The 20,932-nt window shown below is 43.6% G+C and overlaps 1 protein-coding gene across 1 annotated transcript in view; it reads left to right on the top strand.

The window, feature by feature from the left end:
• Nucleotides 1-15,925, top strand: part of VEZT (vezatin, adherens junctions transmembrane protein) — a 47,427-nt gene extending 31,502 nt beyond the window's left edge. Inside the window, exons 7-12 of the mRNA XM_026035531.1 lie at nucleotides 1,894-2,041; nucleotides 4,816-5,147; nucleotides 5,969-6,162; nucleotides 9,924-10,024; nucleotides 10,893-11,100; nucleotides 15,095-15,925. Of these exons, the coding sequence (XP_025891316.1) occupies nucleotides 1,894-2,041; nucleotides 4,816-5,147; nucleotides 5,969-6,162; nucleotides 9,924-10,024; nucleotides 10,893-11,100; nucleotides 15,095-15,666 (1,555 nt within the window). The 3' untranslated portion in view covers nucleotides 15,667-15,925. The remainder of the gene's footprint in view (nucleotides 1-1,893; nucleotides 2,042-4,815; nucleotides 5,148-5,968; nucleotides 6,163-9,923; nucleotides 10,025-10,892; nucleotides 11,101-15,094) is intronic.
• The last annotated feature ends 5,007 nt before the right edge of the window (nucleotides 15,926-20,932 follow it).

The raw sequence follows: 20,932 nt of genomic DNA, 5'->3' as shown, positions 1-20,932 counted from the left end.
TTTCAATGAGATTTATGGCATCCATGAGATGAGAGCTCTGAGTTTGCAAAATCAAAACATAAAAGRAAGATTAAATTAAGGCCTTGTTTTCCTGAATGCTTTGCAAATACTTTTATTTACTTTTGCAAAGCAAATATATTCTTATGACACTAGTTCCTGTGTTAGAGCAAATATGCTGTTTTGTGACTGACTTTTTAGTTAAGCCTCACAGAAATCTTGAACTAGCTCTCCTTCTCATTCCTCATTCCTAAGCATGAGGTTAGCCTAAAATTAGTGCTATTTTAATATAAACGCTGTCTAGCATATGAAATATTTTTATCTRTCCTTTGCAGCTGAGTCATATGGTGTTTGCTTCCTGCTTTTTGAGCATTTCACCACAGTTTTGAGGGTTGAAAATATGCATTTTTAAAAACAAATTTGTACATGGATCTCATTATTCTAGCTTGAAATTATCAATATAGAATGAAATTATAAATACAGAAATATAATATAAAATATAAGTATAAATATTAACAATTGAAAGAATTGAAAGGTTGCACTGCATTGGTAGATAAAAGTTTGCTGCTGTTCCTATCAAGGTTATTATGGTGGTTTACAGCTACGTAACTAGCTGTGTAAGCAGTAAATGTGCTCAGTAGTTGTGTGTGAATTAGCCCAGATCACCTCTGCTAGCCGGCCACTCCCTTCAGCATGTGGAATTGTGCAGTTAAACACTTTCTAGAGTCAGTCACAAATGACTTGCAGTCGTGAAGCGTTGCTGATACCGAGGGCTGTGTTCGGCTGCAGCCTCTTCCCCGGGCTCAGCCTTGTTGCTTCGGCAGCGGTCAGACCCGCAACGAGRTGGGGATGTGCAGGGAAGCCCGGCTCGCTGCCCGGGTTGCACCTCTCGTCCTCTGAACAAGGGCTTGCATTGCATTGCATTGCATGGGGAGTGGGGACACAGAAACTGCTGTTCACACAGGGTGACCGGAGGTCCCTGTAAAGTACGCAAAAATTGAGCTCATGATCATTAATACTAATAGTTTCCTGTCGATGTCAATAGTTTCCGAAGCAGCCAGTATCCAAGATCTTCATGGTTGCGAGGGCTTTTCTCATGTACTTCTGTCTTTGTTGTTATTCCCATATTCCTTCGGAATGGGATGATTCGGAAGAACACCTTCCAATGTAGGAATCAGAAGGGGCAGGGTGAGGACCTGTGCTGTTAGCTGAGCTGATTTGGAAGCCACGTTAGGGATCACGGTGCATCACAGCCGCACTCTCCCTGTCACGTCAGCACTGCCATGGAGACGGATGGGAAAGCACCAAGGACAGCAGCACAGTTACCTTCACAAAAGTTACCACAGATAATAGAGTTTTGGCTGTATGAAACCGTATTGTGCATGGTAGAGAAATTTGGGGTTGGATGACAGTGTCAAAGAACAGTTATTTTAAACATCTTTGGGCAGTCCTCATTAAGCAGAACTCGCAGGGAAGTCCCACCATCCTACTTTGGGACTATTGTATAGATTACCTTTGAAAATTAAAATTGTACAGGTGTTATATTCGTCTCTTTAATTTGTTGAATAACCAATTTCTATTTTTAAGACTGACATGAGCTGTTTCTTGGGAATTTTCTATTTAAAGAGAATTTCTTCATTTGAAAGGAATGCATAGATTTTTCATTATTCCATTTGTTTCTTTTTAGATGTTTGTTTTTAGACGTAGATGTTTCGTTAATGCCGTGTCTTTCCATGAGTATTTAAAAGCCACGCTGGGGGCAAAGACTGCAAAACRTTCACCTAAACGTGTGTTTTCATGGAGTTGCTAGAATAAGGAACGTGACGTGGCGCCCCTGCCTGTTGCGTGCGCTCGTGGCCAGCGTGGCTTTGTTAACCCCCTTAACTCCGGCCAAACCTACCCCCTGAACTCCGAGAGCGACAACGTGACCAACTACATCTGCGTCGTCCCGTTCAAGGAGCTGGGGCTGGGGCTCAGCGAGGAGCAGGTGTCCGAAGAGGAGGCCCACAACCTCACGGACGGCTTCAGCCTGCCCGCGCTCAAGGTACTCTCTCCCACAAGGACACGTGCATCCATGAGGAGTATCCCGAGGGTCTGCTCACTTGTCAGAAGGCTCTGCTGCTTCAGCTGTTGGGCATCATTTCCTAAGTTTTTTTATCATTTCCTAAGTTTTGTCATTGTTGAGTTCATTTATTTATTTATTTGCTTCCTACGTACTGATCCTAGTAAAACTGAACTGGAGGAAACTTTTAAGTAGTCTCATATCATGTGTCTTGTACTTTCTGGCATTTACATGATTTGTTTTTGCATGTCACTGAAGAGAAGTTATTTGTACGATACAACATTACTATCTTTTCTGCAAATCACTTAAATTCAAATGAGTATTTTACAACAGGCTGGATCAGCCTCCTCCCTACACATGATTTTGTTCTCTGATTGTTGTCCAGCAATTAGATGGTCTCCGATTTCACTTGATCCAACAGAATCAATCTCTTTAGCTAATCTCTTCCATAAAAAGAGAGAGATCCAAAGACGTAAATTGATTGTAATTGCAAATGTAATAGTTGCATTTAGTTACACTGAAGAGTAGAAATCATAAAATCATAAACTTGAATCCCATACTGCTGTGAACCACCGTCGATGTTTAATCTCTGAAAAACATTTAAATGAACAGAGCAGCAACTATATATGACTTTTTTTACATCTTGTTAGAGATGTTAAGTATTTCTGATTTGCRTGAGTACGTGTCTGCTATTGAAAAGAGGATCTGATTTGATCAAAAGCAAAATTCTTTACACTCTAGTGGTTCTCTGCCTAGGCAATTCTCTTTTAACATTTTTTTTAATGGAAAAATCCATTATTGTGTGACTTTCATGTTTGATGGACTCGTGTTTTATTCACTGAATTCCTGGACCTTGACCTATTTTGATGTGGCAATAACTGTGATTAGTAGCAGAGGCAGAGACGCTTCAAGGCTTTAGTCTAATTAGTTTAAACTAGGAGCTTCAGGTAACCATTAGGAATTTTTTCTTGCCATTAATAAGCAGTAGTTCTAATTGCAATCCTGCAAGTCCAGTTATTTATGCACTTCTCTTTAAACATAAGAAGCCAGTCAATTGCCCAGGCTTGTAAAGCAAGTCTTTGCTCACCCACAATTTGCACTGATTTAGCTGAGTTTAGTTTTCAAGCTACTTTAAACTGGCTGGAATGCTTTCTGGGTGCAGTTAAACTCCAGCCAGCAAATCTCCATTCACCTTACGTGGTASCTGTGAAGCAGGCTGGGCGTGGGGTAGCTGAATCACGCTAAACTAACATAAGCCAGTCCTAAGCAGATCCATACTTAGATTACCAGAATGGATATACTTGGATAACCTTGTGACATGTTCGTGTTGCGAGACCTGAATTTATACTTAGTCCCCTTCTTTTTCTTTCCCCTCTGAGGGAACTTGCTAATATATTGAAGTGCAGGCAGAACACACATATGTGCACAGATTTGGTCAGTATTTTAAATTTCATTCAAGCCCCTGCCTAGACCGTATGAGATATGTGTTGCCTTTAGCCCTGTGCATTTTGGTTACCTTGTCCTCAAATTAGACTGCTTTAGAGGATTTAAAAAAAAACTTTAAAATTAATTTTGCTGTTTTGATCCAAGCTGAGGAGAGATGGGTTTGGATGAAGTTTGAATGCCAATAAAAATCATGAAGAGTTTTTATTGAAAGAAAAGCTGTTTACATCTCTGAGTAAATTTTGGAGTTTCATTTTTTCTCATCCTCATGCCTTTTTTTTTTTAGGCGTCTTTTGGATTATTATGTTTAATTTCTGAAATTTTCTACTTTCATGTGCTGCCTTTTGTGTGTCAGCTTCTGCCTTACCACTGAAGGGAAGAGACTGGCCTTCTCTTATATTCATACTAATCTGAGTTCTGCCCTTTTATTCAGACCAGCACTCCTTCAGGGTGCAGAGGTGATTGCTGCCCACTTGTCTGTGCTTTTTCTTTCTTCACCTCTTAGTTATTTAAATCTGATCATTTTCAATAGGCACTGCTGTCAGAGAGAAAAGTATCATAATTGCTTTTATTTTAGCAATTTGAGATGCTAATGTTCTGTCATGGTGTAAATAGCCAGGTCTTGCGTGTCATCAGAACAAATCTTGTCTAAACTAAGAAAACCAGTCTTATTTTCATATTTCAGTTGAGAGAGAAGCTCTTGGGAGATCACAGTGGTGGCTTCCTGGTGTCCAGCCTGGCTGGCTTCATTCGTAGCATGTGTAACCCTGTGAAGTGATTCATTTCTCATCAGCCTTCATGGCTTTGGTGAAATGTCTCACCTGGGCTGAAAAAGAAAAGAGCAAGTTAGCAGCAGTCCAGATTTCTTCAGATGTAAAACTGCTCTGGCTGGAGTGCACGTTGCAGGGGTGTGGTGCGACACCGTATTTAGTCAGAGTAGATGATAGAAATGATAGCTGGAAGTTATAAAGCATAAAATGTCTTTGCTGCCACTGGAATTTTGGCAGCYGTCTATGAGCTATAGGGTATTTTCGGATTACAGTGAATAATGAGACTGTCTGAAATAACCACGAAGTTTTAGGCCTCTGAGAGCCTTTAGAGCATAATTGCACATAAGAAACTTCATAGAAGCATTCAGAGTCATCTAAGGTTCCCAAGATGTGAACTCACGTGGATGCCCGTCAGAAATCTTCAGCAGACTCTGTGGTTTCTCCGGGTTCCTGTGGCCGGCTGGAGGTTGCCCTTGCTTTCCACAGCAAGTTGCTCCCTTTCCCTGGCACTGGCTGCTCGGCTAACGCAGCTCTGTTCTCCAGGTTCTCTTTCAGCTCTGGGTCGGGCAGAGCTCCGAGTTCTTCAGGAGGCTGGTGCTGCTGCTCTCCCCGGCCAACGCGTCCCCCCAGCCCCTGCTCACGCCGGAGAGTTTGCCTCACCACGTCTTGTCYGACGTGACTCAAGGCCTACCTCATACCCACGCTGCCTGCTTGGAGGAGCTCAAGCGAAGCTACGAGTTCCATCGGTACTTTGAAACCCAGCATCAGTCGGGTTTTGAGCGGGCAACCAGAAAGAAGCAGAAGTCAAAAGAGCTCAACAGCCTCCACACGGCGGTCCGCAGCCTGCAGCTTCACCTCAAGGCCCTGCTGAACGAGTGAGTGAGTGAGTGAGTGGGTGAGTGAGTGGGTGAGTGAGTGAGTGAGCAGGACATGTCTGTGGGAAGAGGCCTCCAGCCTAAATTCTTGGCATCTATATCCCAGATTAAAAACAGAAAAGACCAAAATATATATAGTCATGGAAAGTACTCCGTACCTATTTTGTTTCGTAACTGATTTTAGTGAAGGTGCCTTTTTGCCAACTGCTACTTTAAAAGACATAGTTGGCATTAGAAATCCCTCGGGAGTTCTTAAAAGGTTCAGTCCCAGCCCTCGTGGTCTGATGCTCTGCCCACTGCAGGGTCTGAACCCTCAGCTGCAGCAGCTCGGCACAGCTTCCCGTAGCCTGAAGTCAAAGTGCCTCAGTCCACTAGGGAATCTAATATTATTGTTTCCTGGTTATGCTTTAAATGTCTGGCAAAAATTCCAAACTAAACCGTGCATAAAAATCTCTCTTTAGCCAAGCTCTTGAAAAATCTGAAAATATCTTTCACTGCTTTTCAACATACCAGGCACTTTCTWAAACAGTTCCGCTTGTAATAACTACCTGGCAAATATTTTTAAAGATTTCTCACCGAAATAGTTGAAACTGTCTTACTATTTAATCTTAAATTGAAGGATTGCTATAATGAATGTGAGAGAATGGCATATCTCCATGCAGAAAAAGTCTTGCATTTAAATATTTGGGAAAGCTTTGAGGTTTTGACTAAACCAAATCATGAGAACCTGGAGAAAATAACAGGATGTTAATGAAATGAAACTTGAAGGAATGGTCAAGTCAGGTATTCGTTGATATTTTATTTGTCTCTTCACCATGCAGGGTAATAATTCTTGAGGATGAACTTGAAAAGCTTGTTAGCACTAAGGAGACACATGAGTTAACAACAGAAGCCCATCAGGTTCTGGAACAAAAACTGAAGTATATTCAGCCTCATATCCAGGCAAGCAACAGCTGCTGGGAAGAAGCCATTTCTCAGGTGGAAAAAATGAATCGAAGAAACCCGGATCAAAAAGGTAAATACTAAAGGTTAATTTGTGAACCAATGGACATTGCTTTAGAGATGGAGTGGCCAAAGAGACCGAAAACTGTCCAACATATGTATCTGAATTTCAGCTGGAGAAGGTCCTGCAGCTATAGACTTGGAGAAAATGATATGCATGTGGCAAACTCTTTTCAACTGGGTGACCTTGAGGTTTTTGTTTCCCTAAAAAATGTAAAGGTGTTAATACAGTTTATTAGAAACTTGGATRCAAATTGTTATATTGCCAGGTATAAATTGATTGTGGCTTTTTTGTCTTTAACTGATGGATGACGTGTGAAGGGATAGGATTTCTATGGATCAACTCTTGAGACATTTTTCTTTGCATTGTTAGAATTTCATTTAATTGCATAAAACTTACTTGATATTCAAAATGGCAGTGACGTCGTCATGAAACTTTCTTGACAGTGGCATGTCTTGAAGTGTGATTTCATGCACCAGCAAGAATTCCAAATGCTTCATGCTCGAGGCTATTAATGATACGTGAGGGGCAGGGGTTATCCTGCYGAGGGATTAATGTTTCTGTGGACCAAGAAACATCCAGGCTAACCTTGTTGGTGCTTGCATCAGACCCGGGAGCAATYGGGAGTTCCGTGCGAGCATGGAGCTGCTTTCACTTTATTTTGAGTCTGGTTATAGAGGTCCGGGCACCCCGTTACCCAGTTAGCCCCAGAGTCTGGTCTTACTAATTCCTTGTCAGTACTGTTTAAAAGTCCCTATCAGAATACTGGATGTAATAGGATTACACCTGCCTCTGCTGTCCTGTTACATTTTGTTAATGCTGTCTACAACCAGCAGTAACATTGATTTTTTTTTCCYTTAGTTTCTTTTTTCCCTTCAGTGTTATTTCTAGTCTGCATGCCATGCTGGTTTTAGGCATATTAGTTTTATTTTGTATAAAAATTCCACAGCATTTTTTTTTATAACTTTCTTCCTTTTAAAAATCAGTACAAAAATAGGTTGGTGTATGATCTAGAGGGGAAGGATTGTGCAGGAAATAAAAATAACTAATATTCTTTCTTACATTCAGTTTTCTCTCAGGACCTTCCTGGAAGTGTGCTGGATTTATATCTCTTTTTTTCAACAAGTTTACTGAGTTAGTCCACGGGAACTACTTTTTAATTATGTCCACCACTGAAAATTATTTTTACCTGACTGGATCTGACTTTTGTGATACATTTCTGCTCAGTCTGGGTTCTGTGCATTGATCTTACAAAGCCGTGCGTGGTGACACTAGCCTCGCTGAAATGCAGGGTTGCTCTGGGGATCCTCCTGTGGCTTCTCTCTCTTCACAGCACTGGGTGTCCCAGAACCAGTGCTGTTAGTCACTGCTCCTGTCAGCTACGTGACAGATCCTGAGAAGAAGAGATGTTTTTATGTTTTAGGGGAATTCAGCTCTACTTAGGCATATTTTATATCCATAGATTTATGGACCCACATTATTCACTTCTGGTGTGTTGATGTTTGACTTACAGCCAGCTTCTCTTTATCCTTTCACCTTTTAGCTTCACTGATTAAGCTAATTTACCTCTTCAGGCCTCGGCATTTTAAGCACATAGTAACCTGCTACYAGTTTTACAGAAGAATAATTTTTACAGTTAGTTACAGCACTGTTCTAACTATCTGGGAATTAGTGCTCCTCAAACTGTGCCCTCTTTGCCCTTTCATGTTGTYTGCCGTCCTGCAGGTGCCTACATCTCCCCTCAGTGCCTTGGAGCTCAGCACTGCGGTGCACTCCTGCATGGTGCCTGGATTTGACCCACCTGAGAGAACCTGGAAGCAGCAGGTTTGGTTCAGCCCAGGGAACAAATACGTGGTCTGGTAGCGCTGATCCTTAGCAGTGCTGTAATCCCAGGGAGAGGACCCCTGGAGCAGCCTGGCCGCACCAGAGCAGCTGTGTTACTCTTCTGTTTGGGGTAGTCAGGCTTTTCATTGGTAACTTTCCTTTTATTCTTCCAAATTTGTTTTTATACATTCAAGACCTTACTATTATGATTACCTACTAGCAAAAGGTAGTACCTCATCTCAGTTTTCCACTTCAATTTTCACTGCAGGCTTCAGCTTTCTTTTAAACCATCGCTATGCATTTAGATGCTTCCTGGAATAGCAAATCTTGAGCTCAGCCCAGGCAACCAGAGAATTATAAACTTCCTTTGTTTGTGGAAGCAGGAAGCTGAGCACCATTAGAGGCATCTCTCATGTAAACTGTCTATCCCCTATTCAAATGCCATCCCTAAAATCTCCTGTGTGTAGACTGGAAACTGAAAGTAGGAGTGAGGCTTGGAGAGGTCATAGAGCCCACGTCGCATGTGCTATTTGTGACTAAATGCTGCTTCCCTGCTCTTGGAAACCTCTTTTCAGAGACATTTTACAGCATTTCCAAGCATCTCCTCCAGCACTTAATTGCCATTACCAGTAGCAGGTTGTTTCTGATATTGAATGTAAATGTATCCTATTGCAATCACTGTTGATCTTCCCACAATGGACCTTGTATTTCCCCTTTATGGCTTTCTCTTACACTTTGGACAAGAGCTAATACATTTCTTTATATGTTTTCTACAAAATCACATATCCCTCAAGTATTCTGCATATTTTTAAAATTCTCTGATAATTTTTACTTTTCTTTGGTGAACTCCCTCTAGCTGGTCCACAGCATTGAACTGAGGAGTCCTGCAGTGGGCACTATGTTCTCYCCAAGGCTGTATCAGTGCCAAGCAGACTGAAAATGAAATTTCATGTGTCTTGCAATCTGTGCACTTGCTTATATGTATTTGTACTTGTTTTTTTGATCCCAGCACATGGTTGACTAGATCTCCGTGCATTTGTCATCACATATTTGTGCATTTAACCATTCCAATGTACAGAACTTTGCAACTGTTGTCACTGCAGTGCTGTATCTGAAATCCTGGTCTTCCTGGACTCTCTCTGACTTATTTCTCATTCTAAACCTGCCCTTCAGTATCCCTGCAGCTCACCCAAATGCCAGCAGATTCAGTGAGCTTAAACATCCTTCTTTCACCCATCGAAAATATTGAAGAGTATCAGACTGGAGGCAAATCCTCAATCACTATGCTGTTTTTGTCTGGAGGTTTTCCAGGAGCATTGTGTCACCTACTGGCAACTTTTGCTGGCCATTTTGTTTATGAGCAGGTCACGACAGGGCCGGAAGCCGTACTGAAAACAAGATGCAGGACATCTTTGGTCTCTCTAGTCATAAGAACTGTCAGAAAAGGGAATTGCAGTGGTTTGTTATCTTTTATCCTCAACAAATCCACATGGGCTGTCTTCTATCTCCTTACTGTGTTCCAGGTGGCTATAAATTTTGTTTGATYTCTTCCAGTATTTCCTAATGAATTGAAGTCAGTTGGCCTATAAATTCCCACCTCTTATTTTATTTCACTTTTTAAACTTAGGCAGCAAGTCTCTTTCCTGATCTTATAGATTTTCCCTTTCCTCTGCAGTTTTTCAAACCCTATAAAAATGTTGAGATCTGTGAGTTGAAGTATTCCGAGGAAGTTTGCATCAGACTCAAATAACTTAGTCATTTTTATATATGTCTCTTACATGAGTTTCAGTGTGTTCTAACAGCCGCCTCACCATTCTGCATATGTGCCAAAGCTGCCTGATGAAAATACCTGGATCCGACCTGAGTGAGCCAAATAGACCACTCAGTCTTTCCATCTTTTCTTCTTTTCTCCCCAATACATTTCTCTCTTTCCTTCTTTCCTCCTGCAGGCCAGCTTGAGGCTTCCTGGGACAACATCCAGCATACGGCAGTACCCTTAATGCAGCCTGCCCTGCACATTGAAGACAAAGATCCGATCCCTGAAGAGCAGGTAAAAAGAAAAAGAAACACTTAATAAACATTAGTTTATTTATTCACTTGTTTTCTCTACCGATTTCTTTTTCAGTTGCTTTGCAGGAACCTTCTTTGTACTGCCAAAGCAGATAGAGCAAGTACCCAGTGCCATTTCATATGTGGACTTGCAGAAAAAAAAATAAAATAAAAGATGTATTTTATCTCTGCTGTTCCACAGGGAGATGCTCCTCATGTTGGGACAAAGGGCACTAGCATTTGCTTATTCACATATAATATTGGAAATAACTAGACAAAAGGAGAGGCAGAAACACAAGTCAAAGTAATACAGGAAAAATAAAAACATTTGCTAAAAGGCAAAAGTTGAAGCTTAATTGCATTTTATTACACAAAAGGTTGCAGATCCCCAAATGACATGTTTCTGGACAATACAGCCCATCTTCAGTTTATGTGATCTTTGCATTTTTTGGATGCCTAAAACAGACTTTAACACACTGAACATCTAAGGCTTGAYATAAGTTAAATTAGCAGTATGCCTGACCGACTAAGAATTGCATACGGGTAAGTTAAAAACAAAAACCAAACACATTGGCATTGCTTATTTCCAACAGAAATTATGGAGCAATGGACTTCCCTTACCAGAATATGTCACTTTATGATATTTGTGTATTTATATGAGAAAAAAATCTTGGGTGACTGCAGTTCAGCTAACTCGGAGTGGATTTCCTCCCAACTACTGCAGCAGGGCCAGATCCCGTGCCTCTGCTCAGAGCATCCTCTTATGCTGTTTGGCTTGTGTTGAGTCACTTGAGCACACAGCAGCTGGTAGGACAAAATCTGTGCTGAAGGTRAACAATAAAAACTGGTTTTATCCTTTCTTTCCTTAGGAATTGGAAGCATATGTTGATGATTCAGATATGGACAATGAATACAAAAAGGAAGATTTYTACTGCTTTTCCCAGGAAGAGAGAGAGAGACAAAAACGGGAGCGAGAGGAATCCAAGCGGGTGTTACAGGAATTGAAATCTGTGCTGGGATTTAAAGCCTCAGAAGCAGAAAGGCAGAAATGGAAACAGCTGCTATTCAGTGACCATGGTAAGCTCTGCTTTGAAATATTTGTTTCTTCCTAAGAAAGGGTAGGTGCCTGTTTACCATCAACTGTGACTATGTTGTTAGAGTACTAATAGCACTCAGCTACAGCAGTGCCTTTGACAGAGCTGTGTGGCCCCCTGTTTACTCTTCCAGCTGCTTGGAATTACCTTTAAAAAATCATTTGAATATCTAATGGAAGGAACTATAAGAAATAGGAATTTTGCCTCAAACAAAATAGTAAGCTAAAATATTAACTACGCAAAATATTAAGCACAGCATTCAGAGAACTGCCAGGCAATAAACCACACTAATGGAGCTGACTTTCTCTCTGCTCTTTGGTAGATATGGATTTTAATGAGGGTGCATTGCTAAATTACTTTTCAGACTTGGAAGCAACCATCAGAATTTATCCAGACTAACAACAATGTACAGATTAAAGTGAACAGTAGACTTTGAAATATTAAAAGGCCCGTAAAAAATACAGAAGACGTTCTTGTTTCCCTGACASAGTGAGTATACAGAGTATTTTCCACAAAAAAACTGCCATGAGGAATTCTTTGGAACCAGCCCATACCCACTCTGATGAGAAATGCTGGGCAGCTCCATCCAGTTGCACCTGGAGGCAGGAATATGCAGTTTTCTCTTGCCTCCGCAGGGTAGTTGGTCTCAGCTCCAGCAATACAACTGGATGCAGATTCTGCCAGGAAAGGGTTTGCCAGGAAAGATGACCATTGATGGGTTCAGCAATTTAGTGGGAACATACACAAACAGACTATACATTTTTATGAGGTTGTTTTTTTGGACATGAAACCCACAGAATATCTGTGCTTCACAACTTTCTTCTTTACATCCATTCATCCAAAGCTATGGTAGAAGAAATTTCTAGGTAATTGATACTGACTTCCCTTCTAGTTGTGTTAAGAGAGCAAAAACAGCAGATTGCATCAGATTCCACTCCGGATTTCCGTATCATCTTTCTGGTGTTAGATGGGACCCCACACAACTCTTCCCATGAGAGTCTTCAAGTCTCTCCTTCCCCTCAGTTCAAGGAGAAGGAAGGAATCCTACCCTCAGCTCAAGTCTTGACCTCTTAGATGCAGTGACTGTTCTAAGGAAGAGACGTTGTCCGGAGAGCTTCTATAGAGTATTTCCTTATGTGTGTTGTGAAAAGATGCCTGTCCAAATCCAGTCCTGAGGCGATTTCTCGTCACAGCTTCCTTGGATTAATCAACTAGTTTAACTGAACAGCTCTACCCCTGAATCTTCTCCTAATCTTCGACTCCCATAATCTTCAGTCTTCTTACTGCTAGCATGAAACCCTTCATCCCTGGCACTGCTTCCTTTCCTTCTCATTTTCAGATACAACATTCCTTTAAGAGTACAAATTCTCTGGTGGGGAAGGAGGCAAGTGTGGTTTCACTCACCTGCTTAGGACTAAGCACAGATGCCTTCCCCTCTCTACAGAAGCAGAGAAAAGGAGGAGAGCCCGTGGAAGCAATTCACGCAGTCTCCTGTTGCATGCAGCCTGTATCATTCTTCCTGGCATAACATCCTCTATTGTTTCTTGAGGAATTTCTTCATTATTTCTTCAGAAAAAAAAAAAAGCATTAARTCAGTTAAATATGCCATAATGGTCACACAGGTTACTGASGGGGTTGTTGATGTAACCTGTCCATAACCCCAGCGTGTTGCTCCTTTACTTACCGGTACATGACAGTTGTCCTCTTCAGAAATCTTTCTACCAAGTTGTGCTTTCTGCATCTGTGGCTGGCATAATTTTGAAGATTTTAAGGCAAAGGAGTTCATAAACCAAAGGAGTTCCTCACCCGGGCTGCACTGCTCCCAGCCAAAGCAGGGCTGGGCCACGGCATTTCTCCATCGCCCTTTAYGGATGCAGATTTGTAGTCCCTTGGTCCACACTGATGCTGCAGTCTGCATGGGCTTTATATTCTTGTCTCTTGCTTCTCCACGCAGGACAAGAGCCTTTGCCTGGGGCTTGCACAGCTACGAATTCAGCATTGAGGGGCTCTCTCAAACTCCCTTCCACAAGTGGAGAAGTGTCTCAGAGTGACTGCCTCGGGGAGAAGCATCTTCACTCCTACAGCAGAGTCTTGCACAGAACACTTAGGTTGTTTCCAGACAATCTGTGCTTCGTTATGGTCCCAGACAATTCCAAACCATTCTCCGATCCAGTCAGCCTGGAAACAGTTTCTTGTCTATTCTAAATCAGCTTTGCTCTTAGGTATCCTCTTCAGTCTTGCTTTTGCAGGATGACTGTATTCCAGAATTGATGTGTTTTCCCAGCAAGGCATTCTGCTTTGTTAGGGTTTAGGTTGGTAGATGGAGGAGCTGGGGAGGTTTCTCCATAAGGAGTAGGCTCCAGAAAGCTGCTGTGTCTGAGCAACGCAGCATGATGATGTCCAGAGATGATAGGCTGGACTTCAGGAAAAAAAACCCCACCATCCTCGTATCCAAGTGAAGTAAATTTGCCTGGGCCAGCAAGGTGGTGATGCTGCTCACAGTGAGGGCAGTAGATAGTTTATTGGCCTGCAGGTGTGCTTATTCTTTGTCTTTTGGCATCTTCTTGTGTAAAATGGAGGCACTTTGGACAGAAATTGTCAGTACCAGGCTGTCGCTCATCCAACATTACAAGCCGTTTTGGCAGTGGCTGCATTGCCCCCTCCCTTCCTGTCTATACAGCAGTTCTTCCACAGCCACTTCCCAGCTCTCCAGTGCTGGGAAAGGTCTGGGCAGAGCAATGGTGCATCTCTGCCCTGCTGGAACGTCTGGCTGAGGAGGAGGTGGGCAGCAGAGGGGGCTCCTAAGGTAAGGTGGCTCCACATGAGCCTGCAGATTCCTGCCTCCTCCAGCACAGGTGCAGAAATAAGCAGCAGGGCTCCGCTGGAGGCGGGGAGGAGCTGCCATGGGCACTGGGATGGGCCTGGAGCTCCCTCAGCGTGTGCAGGGGGTTGTGGCAGCAGCAGCAGCAGCACAAGTGGCACAAAGCCTCAGGCCCAGTGTGCAGGGAGCCAGGGGCAGCAGGGAGCAGGGCCCCGCGACGCGCCTGCCGCCGCCTAAAATAACTGCTGCTGAACCAGGATGCAATGGAAAAACCCTCATGCCGTAAAGTTTGTTTCCAGTGAAAACTTTGTGTATTTCCCAGAGTTATTTTCATCTCTGCTTACAGGGGTAAAGTCAGAATGGAATTAGAAAGGGAAATGCCACTTGGGAACCTGCCGCTCTCACTTATGCTCGTGCTGCTACTCTCTAACGGAGCTGCTGCAGTTTAGGGACTGTCTTACTTGGAAACGGACCCTATGTCGTTGTGTTAAAAAGAGAGAGAGACGCSGGGGCTTCGAGAATGGATTGTACCGTGTTCCCACCCCTTAACACTGGGAGGAGAGACTTCCTGGCCAGCATCCTGTTGCTGGATATGGGACTGGCTGCTACTAACTTGAAGAGAGGCTAAATTAAAGCACCCCTTGTTTGCGAGGACACCTTACCAGACTGTATGCATACGTGTTGTGTGTTCTTGTTGTGACGTGTGAGTTCACGTGTGGCACTTAAGGACTTCCTCATGTACCAGCTGTCTTACCGGGTTAGGTAAACTGTTGTTTAAAAGGAAGGCAGTTAAATCTTTATTCAGCATAGCTGTTTTACCTGTTTCTTTTTTTTTTTTTAATTTTAACACTGACTGCATCATCAGTGTTTGATGCTATTTTGAACATCATGAATGTCACGTCCTTCCCTTACCTTGTAACCTCTAAGGGATAGTTCAGGCAAGCAGCTATCGCCCTGCAGCTTCAGCTTCCTGAAAACACTGATTTATTTTAGGCTTCTTTGACTGTGGTTTTGTTACTGGTTTTGTTTGCTTGTTTGTTTTAATCTGTTTTGTCCCTTACATCTTTTACAATACTCTATTTTTAAAAACACAAATAGATGAAATACATTTAGCAGCTCACTTTTTATTATCATTCATTTTTTTCCCCTCTTTAAGCTGCAGTGAAACCCTTGTCACCTCTAGAGCCACTGAAGCTACTAAATAATTTGGAGTCACCTCTGAATTCAGGTACAGAAAATCAGGACTGTAGCCAAAGTTGTGACAAATCTGAAGAAAGGGACTCGAATCCATCAGTGAACGCTGCTGCTAAAAGCAGGACAGAGTGTTTGTACGAAGATGCTGGGACGGAGGCCAGCAGGGACAGTGCCACAGATGAAGGTGTCCCTGCAGAGGCTGGGCGAAGCAGCTCCCGGTGTGAAGGGGAAGGAGAGGAGCGGGAGGCGGGCGACGTGCCGGGCGGTCCGTGCCCGCACGCGGCGCACTCGGATGTCAGGCACAGGCTGGCTCAGCTCCACAGAGCCACGGACTGGAACTTCACAGCTGGTCTGGCTGCACAGGTTGCTGCCAGGTCTCTAACTTTTACCACAATGCAAGAACAGACTTTCGGAGATGAGGAGGAGGAGGAGGAGGAGGAGGAAGAAGAGAAGATCCAAGAGAATGAAAACCTGATTGAAGAGGGTGAGAACGAAGGCAGAGGCTCAGAAAATGGAAAAGTAGTACAGGTGTGACCTGAACTTTCTTAGACCAATAGCAGGTGATTTGGATAGAAATAACTAAGGTGGGAGCTTGAGGATAAAAGTTCTAGATGGAAAAATGGAGACCTAAATGTAATACGCCTTGTTCCCCAAGAATGACACACTAAATAAGACTTTAAGTATATTGAGAATTTGCAGGTAAGAGGAATTTAGGTTGCATCTGAAAAATGGTTGGCTGGTGCCTCTTGAAGACCCTACCAGTGGGTTTGGGAATTTACCTAAATATTTTCCCCTTTATTTATTTATATTACAATGTGTTTGTTTTTTTGGTTTTGTTTTCTAAAAATAAGGGAAAATAACATATTTAATTTCAACAGGCTCTGTTTTTGCTTTCTGACTATATTGTCATGGTATTAATGTTAATTACAACAAACAAAGAAGCCAGGACGTTCCTTTTGGAAGAACTTGAACTGTTCCCTGTGATCTTCTGCTGCCACTTCTGTTTCACCTCTTGTGTCTGCAGGGTAGTGCTGGAGCCACTGCAGGCACCCGGTTCTGTAGCCMGTGATGCTCCCAAGTAAAATGTAGAATTGCAAATAAAAACATGAAAGAGCTAGTATCTCACGTGTGCTGGGGCATGGGGCTGCAGACGTATGAGTTAGTCGTCCCTCATATTAAGGTTTATTTGGAATTTTATGAAGGGTTAATAAATGATTTCAAGATGTTGTATTTCACGTTAGAGAAATATGAGCTCTATGTTAGAGAGGGCTGTAAGCATGTCAGTAGAAAGTAGTGTAGGCAGCGAGAACCTATCTGCTGGATTGATGCTAGATGAGAGATAGACAGTTATTTATTAAAACAGCTGTTAATTATTTGTTAACCTTTTGTAAATGGAACCTTAATATGTTTGATTTACGTTATTTGCACGGGCTTACAGTTTGTTTATGGTACATGTGTTTTTACGTCCTGGCGTAGTTTTCCTTGCAGCTAGGGCAACTGGCGAGACAAGAGGCGGTTCCTGGCTGGAGGAGCACGTTGCTCTCGCTGCGGTTCCTGCGCCCTGCGCTGCAGCCGAAGGCTCTGAGCCCGTGAGAGGGGCAGAGCGGAGCCCGTGCCAGGGTCCCGCTCGCAGCCCCRCTGCCTCCTGCGCCCGGGCACTGGCCGTGAGCGGCAGCGGGCTTCTCTCTGCCCCCGGAGCGCTGGCGGGGAGACAGCGGCAAACTCTGCCCCTCACAGAGGACCATCGAGGGCTCCGCTGCCCTTGCTCTCCGATACCTGGTGAGCACAGGGTTCCTCCCTCCTCGGCTCATGGTGGGAGAGCGCTCCCTCCATACGGAATATTCTGCTGGCAGCTGGATAACTTTCCAGGGAGAAATTGCATTGGCTTCACAAYGCAGGAGGTGTGGGGCTGCTGGGGGTGCAGAGCGGTGCCCGGGCCGGGCCCACGTGGGGCAGCTGGCCGCGGTGGGGCAGAACCCTCGAGCTCCTGTGGCAAAGCAGGCGCTTTCTCTCAGCCGCCCTCCCCAGCAGTGATCTCACGGGCACTGGCGGCGCAAACATGTGGCTGAACAGGAACCCRCAGCAAAGGGATCCCGGGGCTCGTGTGTATCTGCACGGCGCAGTCTCTGCTGCTCCCTCGCAGGCAGCTCTTCGTAGGAGAGTCTTGATGTGACTCCAGGAATATTTTGTTTTTGCTCTTTGGAATCCAATATCTGAATGGATGATAGCTAAGCCTCCCCTTAGTGGCAGCATCTGTTTTGCCCTAGGCTTGAACAGGTTAAGCCAAGAAAATGAAATACAACGACCTCATTCTCGTTGTGTCAAGCAATGGCTTTTTCTTCAAGTCTAGAACCGCTGCTCTGGGTAAAGAGGCTGTGTCCGAAGCGCCACCAGGGCTTCTGAAAGTGGCGTCTTCCTCACGCTTACCTGAGATCTCCAAGTTCACCAAGTGCCCAGATATTTTTGTTCCTAGATAACTGTCCTCACTGCCTACAGTACAACCAGTTAATAAGTATTACATGGACTACTATTCCATTAACTCACCCACCAGTATCTCATGATGAAGTTTTTTCTCCCAAGTCTTTCCTACAGGATCCAAATCTTACTGTGTAATATGGAGCGCTCTGATACAACTTGCAAAAAGATGAAGTTTAGGATATGAATTATCATTGTATTCACAGCTTTTGATAAAGGCAGCAGCAGCACTTAGCACTGGTACCAAGACAGACTTCACATCTTTCCTTCATTCTCATGCTTCAGCTTCCTTCATTCTTCATGCTTCAACTTTCTGTGGCCGTCGTATCAACCAGCTCATTGAATTGGCTCAGGTTAAAAATATCACCCCCTCTTTTTTATTTTTTTTTCTTTTATTTCAGTGATGCCTCTTCCCCAAAAGAGCACATACTGTGAGGCAGGGGGGAGGTTCAGSTTCTCTAACATACATGTTAGTGGCGAAGAGAGTGTACTGTGAAGCTGTAGCCTTGACATGAGTCGTGGGTATGACCAAAGTATGCATTGTTGGTGCAAGTTGTGATCCTGCTTTGGACAAAGAGATTTTCTACAAGCAATTTCACTGATTTACGTGCAGATAACATGGCCTCACGAAACCCAGTCTAAATGGTAACCTATATGTGCACCTGGGATCATTTGCTTTTTATTTGATATTCTCTCCTCAGAAGAATCTGGCTAATAGTCTACAACACAGAAAGCATCGATCCCTTAGACTTGAGAAGCAGCTTCCAGCTGCACAGAGACAGTCTGCCAGGACCCAGATTTTCTCATGATGGTGTCGTCYGAGAGGGCTGTGTGCACATGGTGCAGATTCCTTCAGGAACCTGACAGATTTCTTGGCAATCTTCATTTATTTATGCATTTAAAATAATATGTAGAGAAACACACTAGAGTTTGTTTTAGAACTAAAGAGTTTCATTAATATATTGAGCATGTCAAGGTCTGAGGACTGTCTTGTATTCTTTGGCTTACTAATGGAGAGGGGGATTTTTGTAAAAACACTGCATTTACTGCTTAGGACTTTGTAACTTTTTAAATGTGTTAATGAGGAAATCCACAGTAAATGAATTATGCCAAAAGATACCAGCAGCCAAAATTCTTTGCAAAGAGCAGAACTAACTGTAAATGGCTTTTCCATCATTCACTTTTAATTAGCAGCTCTGTGAAGTTGTAAAGAAAGAAGTAGTTATGTACGGTTAAATATTATATAACTGCTTCTCCTCCTGACCTACCCGCGAGGCACTCCAGAGATGCTGCCTGCTTTCCAAACTGAATGGCAATCCAGTATTTTTTATGTTGCTGAATTTTACAGTTATAGAAATAGGTAATGACTCAAATGGGGACAAAGATCTATAGTAGGAACATTAACGTTTCCTTTTTTTGAATGTATTCAGTTCTGGCAGAAATGAAAGACTGGTGCAATGGGAGCAGCCTGTGGGAATGCCAGACAGTTCAAAACGCTCCAGTAGGTCAGAATGCGCCTGTGTCAACCGTAACTTGTCCCCGAAGCTCCTGTCGGTGCCTCCTCCCGGAGCAGGGAGCACAGGAAGGGCCGAGCGGCAGCGCGTGGTCACGGTGAAAGGCTGGGCTGCTCTGCAGTCCTGTCTCCGATGGGCACCAAGAGCAGCTGCCAGGGAGGATGGGGGGAACGGAGGAGCCTGCAGTGCTCCCTGCCACAGCTGCTTCCCTTGTCCCCCGTCGCTGGTGGCTCAAGGACCTCGGCAGACAGCGGTGGTGGCCGCCGGCGAAACGGGCCCTGATGGAGTCTCCTTGCACACGTCTGGGCAGGCTCAGCCCTTATCACTCGCCCTTATCACGCTCCTTTACACACTGTGAGACTGCTCGGTAGCCTTGGGGAATGTTTCCTTTCTGAACTGAACAAGCCCATGCCCATGGGTTCCTCCACAGAGGAGGTTCTTAGAGCATTTCAGATGCTTTCCTTCTTAGAAATCTGTCCAGTTTTGGACATATCCTGGTGATGCAGGGCCACCAGTCCTGAGGGTGAGGCAACAGTTATCTCCCATAAAGCACTGAGCCATTAGCTRTTTTGGAGTTCATCTAGGAATCTAGAAATCCTTTCAGATTTTTTTACCCCCAGCTACTAAGATGACACATGAAAATATTTGGTCTGATGGAGGAGAAATATTTATTCACTGTCAGGAGAGTTTGGTTGAACACTGTTTTTCTTTGCTAACAAAACAAGAACTTGTTAAATCAAAATGATCTTCCAACAGCTGCCACCTGGTCTAACATAAACAAGAAATGCCAAAAAGCACTTGTTTAAATTTCAGCTTGACTTTTCAGAGCTGTTCTGATTTCTGATGAATAAGCCTGTATCACTAAGTATGTGATTGCATGAGAATCACGGGGGTGGATATATGGATATCATAGATCAAACTGAAGGCTGACTTAGCAAAGTTTGAAGTGCCTGGAGGCATCCTTATATTCCTGACCTTTAATAGTCTCATCTATATGTTTTTATTTTACCACCTTCAATTTTAAAATTAAAGCAAATCCTCTCTGATTTTATTGGCTTGGAAATTTGTGCAGTAACCACCTAAGTGGTAAAGGTGCTGTGATGGTAGGAGGTCATGAGCTGAGGTTGGTAGTTGGGGGTAGCGTCTCCCTGCCTGCGGGCTCAGCCTTGTCAGCAGGCACAGCAGCTCAGTGGGGCTGCAGATACCCAGTGGGGCTGCCCTAGATGCTCTGTGTGGGCCTGCACGTTGCCAGCTCCAACTGCAGGCACGTGTCTCAGAATAAAATCTGACCCACGGTTTCAATGCTCTCTTAGCCTATTTTACCCTTTCTGAATATGGGATTCTGAAGAAGCGACTGTAACTTAGGAGATGAGGGGTAAAGGGRGTTTTATCTCTGTGACAAAGTGACTGTATTTAATACGGGTTGAATGGCACCAAATCAGGAATACTGTCACTCCTATGAAAATATAAAACATTATAAAACAAACAATATAAAACAAACAGCTGCTGGGCTGGTCCAGCAGCTCGCTCTCCAYGGGGCTGCAAGGGCCCCGAGACGGCGCAGGGCAGTGGGAGGGTTACGTGCCCAGCAATGAAGAGGAGGGAGGCTGTAGCTCAGCTCTAAGTAGCTTTGAATTATAGCACTCATGTTTACATGTTTTTAAGTTGGTTTGAATTATATCACTCATGTTTACATGCTGTCAGGTACCTCATTAGCATCCATATTGAAGCAGGACAAACTCAACACCATGTGTTACTTTAGTCACCTCCATATTTTGATTTGGTTAAGAATTTATCATTTTCCTAAGACA

This window comes from Nothoprocta perdicaria, unplaced genomic scaffold (genome assembly GCF_003342845.1).
Source record: "Nothoprocta perdicaria isolate Ctin4 unplaced genomic scaffold, notPer1 scaffold_160, whole genome shotgun sequence".
Lineage (NCBI taxonomy): Eukaryota > Metazoa > Chordata > Aves > Tinamiformes > Tinamidae > Nothoprocta > Nothoprocta perdicaria.
Note: the sequence above shows the minus strand (reverse complement) of the source record. Positions and strands in the feature narration are given on the sequence as shown.